This window comes from Pongo pygmaeus, chromosome 5 (genome assembly GCF_028885625.2).
Source record: "Pongo pygmaeus isolate AG05252 chromosome 5, NHGRI_mPonPyg2-v2.0_pri, whole genome shotgun sequence".
Lineage (NCBI taxonomy): Eukaryota > Metazoa > Chordata > Mammalia > Primates > Hominidae > Pongo > Pongo pygmaeus.
The window spans coordinates 53,774,162-53,787,333 of NC_072378.2; the positions used below are offsets into that span (position 1 = coordinate 53,774,162).

The following is a 13,172-nucleotide window of genomic DNA, read 5'->3' on the forward strand; positions in this document are numbered from 1 at the left end:
CTAAGAAGATTCTTGGCACACTGTTAATTGAACAACTTGCATAAACCCACATAGCTGGGCACATTGGCTCACACCTGTAATCCTAGCACTTTGGGAGGCTGATGTGGGAGGATCACTTTGAGTCCAGGAGTTTGAGATCAGTCCAGGCAACACCGTGAGACAATGTTTCTACCAAAAATAAAAAAATTAGCCGGCCATGGTGGCACATGCCTGTAGTCCCAGCTACTCAGGAGGCTGAGGTGGGAGGATTGCTTAAGGCCAGGAGTTCTAGGCTGCAGTGGGTGAGGTATGATTGTGCCACTGAACTCCAGCCCAGGTAACAGAGCTAGACTCTGTTTCAAAAAACAACAAAAAACAATCTAACAACACACATATCCATCCAAAGAAACACTTATAAAATGGTGTAATAAATTCCAACACTGAAATAATACAAAGCAACTAAAATGAATTTCTAATTAACTATAATTAACATAATTATAATTAATGAATTACATCTATACGACTCAAGATGAATTGGTCAAAAATATACTGACTGAAAAAAATCTATTTGAAAAAGAGTTTAATTAGTATACCATTCACGTATGGTTTTTAAAAACTATCTTAGAACGTACTATGTATTGTCATGTATACATATATATGTAGTAAAAATACATCCGGAGAAAAACTGTACAAACTTCCGAAGAAGTCTGGAAAGGGACTGCACTTCAGATGCATTTTTATAATGTTTTCTTATTTAAACAAACAAACAAAAATCAAGCATTTGTTAGGTGCACAGATATCATCTATATAATTTTATTTTAAATATTTTCAAATAGTTCCAAAATTACAATTTAAAATAAAAATTGAAAAGGGGAAGAAAGATAAGTTTGGATTTATGCCAAGCCAGATGCATCCATCCAGCTTTTTGAAAATTACAAAATTTTTTTTTCAAAATTACATTTTAAATGCTCTGAATATTTTAAAGCGCATTCTCTCACACTATTCACAACATGTAGTTCTAACTGCAAGGGAGGAAACATACACAGATACTCAAAAAATAATCTTGTCTGTATAACCCATGATTTATCTTTGACTACTAAATAACTTGAAAATGTGGTTCTGACATTCGCTTATTTTTGTATTCTAATACTCAGGATCCATTTGGTGGAGTAATCAGCTATAGTAACAGTGGGATGAAAAAGGTGGGGAAAACAACTTTTCATTCTAGCCTAAGCCAGTGAGTGTCAGTGGGGCAAGGATGGGATGCTAAGGGGCATATCATGAGAGTACTTTGAAAGGAATGCATCATAGTCCCTGGGAACAATGGGATAGCCAAAGAGGTTGGGGGAAAAAAAAAAATCACTCTCTAGAGTTGAGTCCTCTTCCTTAGTACGCTCATGGCTTCACAGAGGAATTGGATCCTTCCACACAGTCCTCAAAAGTGAGAGGGAGACTGCCAGGCAGAAGTGGGAGTTTTAAGGGGTAGAGCCCAGAAGAATGAAAGAGCCTGGTGTTGCTGGGGTTTGAGTAGAGCTGAGCATAACAGATGGGCTAAGAAAGGCCAGAGTGCCTCCTTCTGAGGAAAGGAGCCAGCCATCCTTTCAACACAGTGTTCCTGGGGGATTCAAAGCCATGTGCACTGCACAACACTGATCCTATTTTCTGGCAGCTGCTGCTGAGTCGAAGGATCAGTGCGTGAGGCACAAGAAGATCGACGGGGATGCTCCCTTTTGGACTGTAACAAACGCAATTAGATCCTCTCTGCTTAGGGTCTAAGAGGTCAGAGGCACAGCAGGAGAAGAGTAGACACATTAAATGGTTTCACATGAGGACAGAGCAGCTGCCTAAGAGGGAAACCACCTGTAACACTCTAACAAAGGAGTTAAAAGTGGCTTTGATAGCTCACTGGGTGGGTCAGGGGAAACCTGATCCAGTCAGGTAGATAAGGCAGAGTGAGGGAAAGCCACTGTTTGGCACCATGTATGTAGAGGTTCTCAATTTTGGGACTAGAGACAAGAGAAAAGACACATGGATAATGCGAAAAATCAGGCTTCTCTTCAGAGGACAAATGCCCTGAATCTCAGGTGGCTGAAAGGCACAAAAGATTTTTAAGTTTGCTGTAAGGGCATCATTTCACAAAGCTAAGTAACTAATGCAAACTAAGTTGTTTCTCTTCTATAACCTGGGATTTCATTTCCAAGCCTTCACCATGGACTGTGATATTAGACAACCCCTAATAAGCAAAAGCAAAAAGGATTGCTATAAAGTCCAATACTTTCAAATTAAAACATACCACTAATTCAAATATGCTCCAAATCAGGGATCTATGACCTTTTTCCTGGAAATAAACACTAAAGTTAATGAGATATAGAAGTAATACCTCTTCTCTCCTTTTAATTTTGTTTCTACCAAGTGCACAAACTATGAGCAAGTCTATATTCCTTCTACATTTTAAACTCGGTTTCACAGTTTTAAAACTGGGATTTAGTTATTTTCCTTCTAGTAAATTTAAAGTTTCAGTGACTTCCTTTCATTTCCTTCTGATCATCTCCCTTCTTTCAAGACTTCTTCCTATTGGCCAGATGTAGTGGCTCATGTCTGTAATTCCAGCACTTTGGGAGGCAGAGGCGGGTGGATTGCTTGAGCCTAAGAGTTCAAGACCAGCCTGGACAACATGATGAAACCTTGTCTTTACGAAAAATACAAAAATTAGCTAGACGTGGTGGCATGCTCCTGTAGTCCCAGCCACTTGGGAGGTTGAGGCGGGAGATCACTTGAGCCCAGGAGGCGAGAAGCAGTGAGCACCACTGCACTCCAGCCTGGGCAACAGAGTGAGACCCTGTCTCAAACAAACAAAAAAACCCTGCTTCTTCCTGTCTCCTTTAAGTGACAGTTAATTTTATTTGTATTAATCTAGAACTTGCTAAAGCAGCCGTGAATTTATGCCAAAGAATTAAATAAACAAAAATACCAAAGACTACTTATTTAAAAAATTCTTTACAGCCCCAAATATGCAGATAAGCAGGAAGGTAAATAAAAACTAAAATAATGACCATTACAGGTGTGTGACCACAGAAGAATGGCTCTAACTCCTGGGACATTTCTCTAAAATGAGGGGCCCCATGGGGCTTCATGATCTCCCCAGTTTGTTCCATTGTAAAACTCCATGACTGCTCTTCTGTGTCTTAGCATTCAATGGAGTAGAAATGCTAAGTATAAAAAGAAAAATGGCCAGGTGCAGTGGCTTACGCCTGTAATCCCCGCACTTTGGGAGGCCGAGGCGGGTGGATCACCTGAGGTCAGGAGTTCAAGACCAGCCTGGCCAACATGGTGAAACCCTGTCTCTACTAAAAATACAAAAAATTAGACAGGAGTGGTGGCCCATGCCTGTAGTTCCAGCTACTAGGGAGGGTGAGGCAAGAGAATCGCTTGAACCTGGGAAGCGGAGGTTGCAGTGAGCCGAGATGGTGCCACTGCACTCCAGCCTGGGCGACAAGAGTGAAACTCTGTCTCAAAACAAACAAACAGAAAAACGTGTAGCTAAAATGATATTCAAAGTTTGAAAAAGGACACATGATAACGGAATTATTGATGGGTTTTATATATGTACAGGAGAAAACTCGGACAAAAACCAAATGTGAATACCATCAACTTGGAGCACTAGAGCTTATTTTCACCTTGGGCATATCTGACCTGGATGGCTTTTTGTAAACTTGATTTAATTTAAGGAAACATTGCCTCTTTGTCTATTACCTCTCTATGTACTCTAAACTGTGAGTTAAAAATGTAGTTTCCCTATTCTGTGTATTTCTTAAATTTCTGTATTCAGTGCTTAGTCACTGCTCAAAGTCTTCCCTTCTCACCAAGCTATCAGAGGAAAATCTGTACCTTCTATTACAATGTGTTCAGAACCCCCCACATCCACTCAGATGCACACAGCTGTACTTTATACAGCGTTTTTCTTCTCCTCTTTACCAGGGAATCATCTGTTTAAGAGAGGATAAATAATGAAATTATAGCTATATTTCTAGGGCTTAAGAAACATTTAAGGCAAATGCTTAAGTTCTCTAAGAATCATATGAAATATTTTTCTCTATAATATTGCCATGTATAATAATAAACTCTGTAAGAGTTCTCTTAAAGACATGGCTGTATTATCTATCAATTATGGAAAAGTAAGCAGTTCACTCAGAAACCTGACAGCTTGCTGTGGTTTTGTCCCTTGAACACAGAAATGTGCATAGTGCTGGGGCCAGGAATCACTCCTGTGCATTTCCCCTGGCTCCAGTCCTGAACTCTCCATCTTGGAGGCTAATTAAACTGACTTCATTCTAGAATAGGACAGAAAAAAAAAGCAAAAAAAGGAGTTGTAAGCATTTCTTGGCATGTCAAGCATAAAAGTAATGCTAGGAGCATCTACCATTCTAGTCAGAATATCTGTACCTTGGCTTATGAAACATACATGGGAGAACAAGACACAGATATCCCACAGCTGCAACACCTCTGATAATCAAATATGCCTGCACATGCCCACACTCCTGCACACCACCACACGTGGACAGGGAGACACCATCATGGCCTGAGGCTGATGGAGAATTCATTTTGTCCCCTGAACACTAACTTTAAGATTCATGTTTCTATCTCTCCTTTTCCTCCCACCTCTACCTTCTTCTTTACTACTCCTTGAAGAACTAAAACCAAAATGAAACACTGAAAACCTATACAGGAGTGCCTGAACACTTGTTTTATCCAGGGCTTAATTCTCCAGAAGAGTTAGAAATAGGTTTGTGTTGCAAGAATGAAAAGTGGGTAGGCTTTCCCGGAAAAATGTACCCAAACTGCCTACCACCGGAGGGAAGCTTTCCTCCCCCTTTTAGCTTTAAAGGCTATAGTGTTACCCCTTCAAAATAGGGAGAAGGGTTGATTCTGATTTTTCTTTCATTTTTAAGCTATAACATTTGCCTTTGAGATCATCAAATGTGATTTTCAACATTGCAGTGATATAAAAGAAATAACTGGGCCTGAACTCAGACAGACAATTCAAAACCTAAATGCAGATCTCACCAGTCACACTCCTCTTAGCTTTTAGAAAACAACTGAGTTTTGCCAGGTTATCCAATCAGAGAGGGTGATGTGCCACAAAACATACCAAACACAAGTACCACCCACTTCCTTCCTCCCCTACCTTCAAACAAGAAGCAGGCACTTATTAGATGCTTAATAATAAAATGCTTTCACATGTGTTTTTCACATTTTGTTCATTTTCTACTCTGTATTTTGCTTCCATGAGAGTATTTCTGAAAGTATTTTAATTTTGAGTATCATATGAAACATAATAGAAGAATCAATAACAAAGGCTTCTATTTTAAATATTCTAGAAGGCATACTTGTACAAACAACTCTGACATTTTGAAAAATCGATTTTAAAACACACTCAAAATGCATTAAGATACTTCCTTGCCCAGTTGTCTCTACACCCCAAGCGGCCACCTTTCCTCATTTAGGAATACAATTTAGGACAGCAATATGAGTGCATTTACGTGAAAGGAAGACTGTGTTAACCTTTGACTTACCTCACAGAACATATACAGAGACAGCAGTGTGAGTCCAAGGTTATACACCACTAAAATCCCCCGGCAAGAGAATGGCTGTTTATTCCTCATGTATTTTGGTCCCAGCCATACAATTAGTAAATATATGACAGAGCAGATAAATGTGGGTATATAATTGTCCAGAAGAAACCATCCTTTTACTCTAGTATCTGAAAAATTAAACAAAATTAATGATATATAAAAACATTCAAAACTTTTCAAACGTCGAAAAAATTTCTCTAACCATGATGATATAAAAGTCACCTGGTATTCACGTTCCTAATTCCAATAAAGCAATCAGGAGAGGAGGCATAGATTTTCAATACATATCAAACAAGGTGAAGCTCCTTGTTACATGCTCTGAATAACAATGTATTATTCATGATTTTTGCTAAGTAAAATCATAATAAAAATATTCTTTCCAAAGAATTTAAGAAGAAAACAAGGAGAAGGCTACATTTCCCATTAATTGGATTTATTAACCAGGTTTACCAGATTACACATAGGGTGATAAAACCCAAGAAATGGCAGTCATTGAACTCTGAAGTCCTCCATCTCAGCTGTGTGTCAGTCGGCAAGTGTGGCCAGCACACGCAGACTCAGAAAACGTGCTGCTTAGCCAGGTTAGTGAAACTGGCACTCATTAGACAGGCAGCCTTTGCTATGAGTGTAATGGTCAACAGCAGAGAGGACAATGATTTAAAAACAAAATAAGGGCTGGGTGTGGTGGCTCATGCCTGTAAAACCAGCACTTTGGGATGCCGAGGCGGGTGGATCACCTGAAGTCAGGAGTTCAAGACCAGCCTGGCCAACATGGCAAAATACTATCTCTACTAAAAATATAAAAATTGGCCCGGCATGGTGGTACACACCTGTAATCCCAGCTACTTGGGAGGCTGAGGTGGGAGAATCGCTGGAAATTGGGAGGCAGAGGCTACAGTGAGCTGAGATCGTATCACTGCACCCCAGCCTGGGCAACAGAGTGAGACTCCGTCTCAAAAATGAAAATAAAAACAAAACAAAACCTGAAGGTAAAGCAGCAATGATCAGATAAGTGCCTATTTAAAGTGCAGTATTTAACAAACTGAGGAGTAGTAGCGTGAGAGCAAAGACCTAGGCAGATCCAGAGGAGATACTGGTATAGGAAGGGCCTCTCATGCCCCCATTCCTTTTCTTAGGCAGGGAGGAGGGAGAGGGAAACAGGTCAGCTGCCAGCAGCAAACTGACAACCTCTTCTTGGAATGCAGGAAACTCCTTGGCAGCCAGAGCCCCTAAGTGTTATGTGTCCCCTGAAAGATTCAGCTACATACTCTGGCTGACCCCAGGAAGCTACCTCTGAAAAGCATGCTCCCCTTTGAACCCTGCTATGATGATCCCCGAAAACCTGTGGCTCCTCAATCTTAACTACCCACCAAGGCTCACAACTCCAGAACATGAGGCACATGCAGCATTCACCTACCGCGTCTTCAGAGAAGTAGCAGTTGGGAGGACAGCCTCTGCCATTTCTTTAATTTTTTTTATTATTCATTTATTTACTTATTCTGAGACGGAGTCTAACTCTGTCGCCCAGGCTGAAGTGCAGTGGCGTGATCTCGGCTCACTGCAACGTCTGCCTCTAGGGTTCAAGCGATTCTCCTGCCTTAGCCTCCAGAGTAGCTGGGACTATAGGCACACACCACCACGCCCCGCTGATTTTTGTAATTTTAGTAGAGACCAGGTTTCACCATATTGGTCAGGCTGGTCTCGAACTCCTGACCTCAGGGGACCCACCTGCCTTGGCCTCCCAAAGTACTGGGATTACAGGAGTGAGCCACCACACCCGGCTCTGCCCTTTCTTTGACCCCTCCCAGGCTGGACCATCTTGCTACTCTCTCCAGTCATTTTCACCTTGATTTCATAGAACAAGAACAGGCTTAATAAAGCATATGTCCACGTGGGGAACTGACTGTCAGTCTTCCTTTCTTGCACTGTACACATTAAACTTTCCCAGCACTTCTCTCTTTGCTTTGGCTTGCTTTGGCTTTAGAGGGACATGCCCTCCACACCCTCCCCACTGGTTATGCTATGGTCAGCGAGGTTGTTACTGTCAGTATGGTCACGGAGGGTGTTACTGTCAGTCCGGCAGAACTGGTTGTGCTTAGAAGTCATTCAGGGAAATGGCTGGCCTCAGGGACTTTAAGGGGATGCTTAACACCTTTTGTTCTCAGCTTTGGGCCTTGGCTGTCAATTTTAAGAAAACCAGTTCCCACTTAGCAACTAACATCAGACTGTTATTTTGTATGAACATATATATCACAAACAATAAATACACACAAATCTCCCTCTTTTTTTTAACTTAAACCTCTGATTTACCCTTTGCTTTATTCATTTTCCCACAAATATTCATCTTTCCAAATTGGCACGTATTCATCCTCCCACACCGCAGAGTGCTTCCCGGGCACCTGACCCAAACTGCAGCCCCAGGTAGAGAATCCTTAGGATCTAGTCAATCTGTGGTGGTCTTAACCCCCTCTCTGGTGGCTGGCTCAGGCAGGGGCATGTGAAGCAATTGTGGCCAGTGAGTTTTGAGGGATGACAGCTGGCAAAGAGCTCTGGGAAATGGCTTCCTTATGCTTAAAACCACACAAATGAAACATTTTTTCTTCTTCCTCTGAATGTGCTGCTTGGAGCTGCTGTAGCCATCCTACAACTGTGTGAAGTGGGGGACCCATTCTGAGGACAGAGCTGCTAATACCTGGGAGTGGCAAAGTAGAAAATGACAAGAACAAGGATCCTTGGTTACATCATACAGTCCCTGAAATAACTATGGAATTGCCCCACCTGGTAATGCAAGCTAATAATAATTATTATTATTTTAGCCATTTAGAGTTGGATTTTTTGTCCCTTACAGCTAAAGTAAGGCACTATCCCAACCCAAGCACATACAGATGGATCTAACTTATTCTTTTTTGTTCTTTTTACAGAACCTGTCCCCTACTGACAGGCATCCAGATGATTCCTTGAAAAACAATGCTGTAATGAGCATCCTGGTATGTATCATTGCATAACTGATCAAGGCTAGCCACAGGATAAAGTATTAGGAGTAGAATGGCTAGGTAAAAGGGCATGTGCATTTTAATTCCAACAGAAGGCAAAACAGCCTTTCAGAGAGGTTGTACTCTTTCTCCATGCCTTCACTATTATCACTATTATCGCAGGTGACATGAAACCTATTATTTCATCTCTGCCATGCTAATAAACTAAGTCCTTTTGTTATTTCTTTTGTATTTTAAAAATCACGAGAAACTGAGATTCTTTCTGTCTGTTTAAAAGCCATTTCTAGTTTTTCTGTGAGCCTAAGAAGTTCTTTCTTTATAGAAAAGACTTTAAAAGACTTTTACAGATAACATCAAAAGAAGGCAATATGGAGCTGATTTACTTTCTAAAAGATACAACAAGTAAGGTTCAGGTGCATATTTACCAGTGAGTTAACATGATACAAAATGAGAAGACCTTAAAAAGCCCTTAAAACTGTAAAAGGGGAAGAGTTTTAAACTCCTATTGCAACCCTGCATTTTGGAAACTAGTTTTTCTTAGAGACTGCCAAGAATTGAGAAAAACACGCCACTGATAACGGTGAAATCTATAGTATTCTCAGGCTACAAGCTTTACGGCATATTTTTAAACTCCAGTTAACGTCAACAGAGGACCACCCACAGCAGGTGTCTCTGTCAGAGACTTCTCCAAATCTCTTGTTATCCAGGATAATGTTTTAGACTTATCATAGAAAATGCTAACATTTTCTACTATCTCCTCATGCAATATTTACAAGTGACTATAGGCAGGGAGTGATGCTGCAGAAGGCAAGCAAAACCAAAAACCACCTTACCTCGGGGGCCTAGCCATGCCTTGAAATAGGTACTAAGTGATGCATCAAAATGTTCCATTTGAAAACCTATTAAGAAAAAAAAAGATACTGATTAATCTCTACTCAAAATGTTTTTTATACAGTATTTTTTCATAAAAATAAATTCTTTTCAAAGAATATGCTACAGACAAGGTTAAGTTCAGTTCCTTACGTTAAAAGAATTTTTTTAATTCACAAAAGTGACTTCTGTGCTAGATCTAACTTGAAGATCAAAAGGAAAGACACAATTCTGTGAGTTCACTTTATAAATGAAGTGCCAGTTTTCTGAACTTTTCTCAGTTCCATAAAAACTCTTTCCGTGAAGCTGAAATCTCAGTGGGGAAAAAAGTGGAACTAACTGGAATGAGAGGTGGCAGACAGGAAGAGATCCTGTCTGGGCAACAACTGAGGACTTGAGGTAAGACAAGGAAGAGCCATATCAGGGAACAGAATGCCACAGTGACAAGACAGTTTTTTCCACTTGTTACTTTTATCAATTATTATTTTACAGTACTTCATGTCTACAGTAAAAAAAATTCAAGTATTAAAAATTTTTAAAAAGGGGCAAAAATCTCATTACTTCCCTCAACCACAATCCCCAAGGCACGCATCACAAGGAACCTAATGGTAACATTTCTTCAGTATACTTCCAGAGATTTCTCCTCTTTTGAGCACAAAGAGGTCATGCTAAATGGATGTTTTCACAATTGTGGGTGAAATCTACCATTAGTAGATGATCATGTCAACTTAGCATTAAAAATAATAATTGATCATAATAGAGAATCAGAATGCTTTGCTCTCAGTGAGAATGAATATAGTTTCATAAAACTTTAGTTTTATTATATCATATTTATAAGTATAATGTACTTAGCTATGATGTAAAATATATTCTTACTGTAGGGATCACAGTTAAACTAAAAAAACACTATTATATATAGAAGTGTGTATGTATTACTTGCTTATTTTCACTTAATAAAACATCTAGAGATACCAGTTAAAGATTTACCTCCATCTTCTAAGATTCTATAGCTCCCTACCTTCTCCAATTTAAGATTTACATTTAGAGGGTAGCTAATCAACTTTTCATATGCATACTGACTAGATTTTCTATTAAAGACATACATTTCCAACTTTCCTGGCCATTCTTCTTACAGGAATAATCATCAATATTATAACGTCCAAGGGCAAAGGCAGAACTGATTTTATTAACTAAGCTGTTAATCATTTAGCAATACTTCTCTTCCTTGGCTTGCCACACTGAAGTGTTATGTATTCTCTAGCTAATTTTAAGATAAACTACTTTATCCACGAAATTATCTAATGGTTGTAGTAGTTACAATTAAGTCAATCCAGATGAGATGGGACGTAGAGATAGGAGGAGCCATCAATGACACTTTCAAAGTAGTTAACAGGGTTCTGTCCTGACAGCTTTCCTGCCCAAGGGGGACTGGGGAGGGTGCTGACACCAATTCATAGCTGGAAATGAAGGCACCAGCTCCCCGTACCCATCTGCCAATAACCAGGTCAGCCACCTTTGCCCCTCAATAGTTATACAACCTTAGCACAAGGTCACTTCTGCAATCCAACAATTAAGATTTTAACATACAGTAGTACCCTCTTAATCCACAGTTTTGCTTTCTGAGATTTCAATTACCTGAAATCAACCACAGTCTGAAAATACGAGGTGGGAAATTCCAGAAATAAACAATTCAGAAGTTGTAGATTGCACACCGTTCTGAGTAGCGTGATGAAATCTCCCGCAGTCCCACTCCATCCTGCCTGTGATGGGAATCATCTCTTTGTCCAGCATATCCTCACTGTAGACACTTCTTCACCCTTGAGTCACTTTGTAATCTTCTGGGTTATCAGATCAACTGCCTCAGGATCGCAGTGCTCATGTTCAGATAACTTTTATTTTACTTAATTGTTTTATTTAATTATTAGTTATTGTTGTTAATCTCTTACTTTGCCTAATTTATAAAGTACACTTTATTATAGGTATGTACGCATAGGAAAAAAACCCACTATATATAATATAGTGTTTGGTACTATCTGCAGATTTAGGCTTCCATTCTAGGGGCCTTAGAATGTACTCCTTGACGATGAGGGGGTATTAATGTACTATATTCCTAAGAAAGGCCATTTTGGTCCTAAGCCACTTTCCTGCCCTAGATTGAACCACTTCAGGAGAGACAAGAAATTATAGAAAATCCTGGTGCTGAAGAGAATAGGTTTAGCCTTATGTTTTGTAAAGAGAATTCCTCTTTAAAACACAGTTAAATAAGAAATGTTTTATCTATTAAAGGCTATTAAAAGTTCTGCCCGAGGTGGGTTCAGGAAGGGCACTGGCTAAAAGACAATTTGGCTGTGTCTATTTTTTCAACATCTACTGAAAATCATCTAGAAAATCCAAGTTTTGAAAGACAACCATCATGATTTTGTGACATGGAAATCATACTAACACAATTTAATTTCATCTATGATGTATGGTGGGCCATGTATATGGAGGTCACAGGGTTCCCTGCTCCCCACTAGGCTGCATCCCAAACAGCCAAATGAAAGGAAATAAGGAGGAACAAGGTCATAAAGGCTATGACTAATGGACTGAATAACTGATGGACAAGCTGCTCACTGGGGACAGACACCTTCCTCCAAGGCATTTTAAAACCTAGATTCTATTACCTAATGGGTAATATTAACTTACTTACTTATGGGTCACATTAAATGTACAATAATCAGGTATTAAGCATGAAGGGACTTTTGCTAGACTATAAGAAACTAGGGTTTGAAACCCCCATTTTTTTTCACTTATTAGCAATGTGACCTTGGACAAGTTATTTAATCTTTCTGAAAAATGGGGAAAAGACCAAAGTAACTGCCTTTAAAAAGATTAAATAAGGTAATATAAATAAGGCCCTTAGAGCAGTGTCTGGCATGTAGGAAGCCCCCAATAGATGTTTCTGAATGTATGTCTGCCACAGGATTGGCTCCATGATGAATACTGTCAACCACCCACGGCTGTCTGTGCTTCTCAGCAGGGGCACTGCTGGCATTCCAGTGGAAACAATGTCCTGTGCATTGTGGATCATTAATTGTCCTTGGTCCCTGTCCACTAAATGCCATCAGTGAGCTCCAATCATTCTGACAACCCACAATGTCCACTTGTAAGCCCTAACACACCCCTAGAGAGACAGCAAGAGAAGGTGGGGGCAAGGCGGGGGGGAGTTGATAATATATCAGGAGAGGAACTTGTCAGAAACAGATATTACCCAAACATGAAAGACAAAACTAAAAGGAATGTACTAATTAAATACACAAATATCTAGCACCTACTGTATATTCATACAAAGGATTGCCAAAATACAGATGAACATAAAGGAGCATACCTGGTGACCTAGAAAAAATGAGACATTCATAATGGGGAAAAGAAGCCAGATATAGTAAAGCAAAAACAAAATCCAGTTTGCAAATTAGCAGACAGTAGAATGATGATACGAATATAAGCTGAATATATGTTCAAAACTACGCTGTAACAAAATTCAAACAACAGTATTCTGAGATCAAACAGGAGGAATATGTCTAACAAAAATAAGGGAATCAATCATTTCACTTTTTAATTAAGAGATCTTTCAGAGGGCTGTAGTCAGGGTCAGTTTCTATGTAAGGAGGAAATAGAGAAGCTGGAAACAAGAGTGAAGAAATATTTCAAAGTGAAA

General features: G+C 39.7%; 1 protein-coding gene across 3 annotated transcripts in view; it reads right to left on the bottom strand.

The window, feature by feature from the left end:
* The window catches only part of ELOVL5 (ELOVL fatty acid elongase 5), an 80,730-nt gene that overhangs the window by 18,832 nt on the left and 48,726 nt on the right, over positions 1-13,172 (bottom strand). For all 3 annotated transcript variants that reach the window (XM_054493612.2, XM_054493613.2, XM_054493614.2), the window contains exons 2-3: positions 9,439-9,504; positions 5,553-5,740 (exon numbers count right to left, since the gene is read on the bottom strand). In XM_054493612.2, the coding sequence (XP_054349587.1) occupies positions 5,553-5,740; positions 9,439-9,496 (246 nt within the window). In that variant the 5' untranslated portion in view covers positions 9,497-9,504. The remainder of the gene's footprint in view (positions 1-5,552; positions 5,741-9,438; positions 9,505-13,172) is intronic.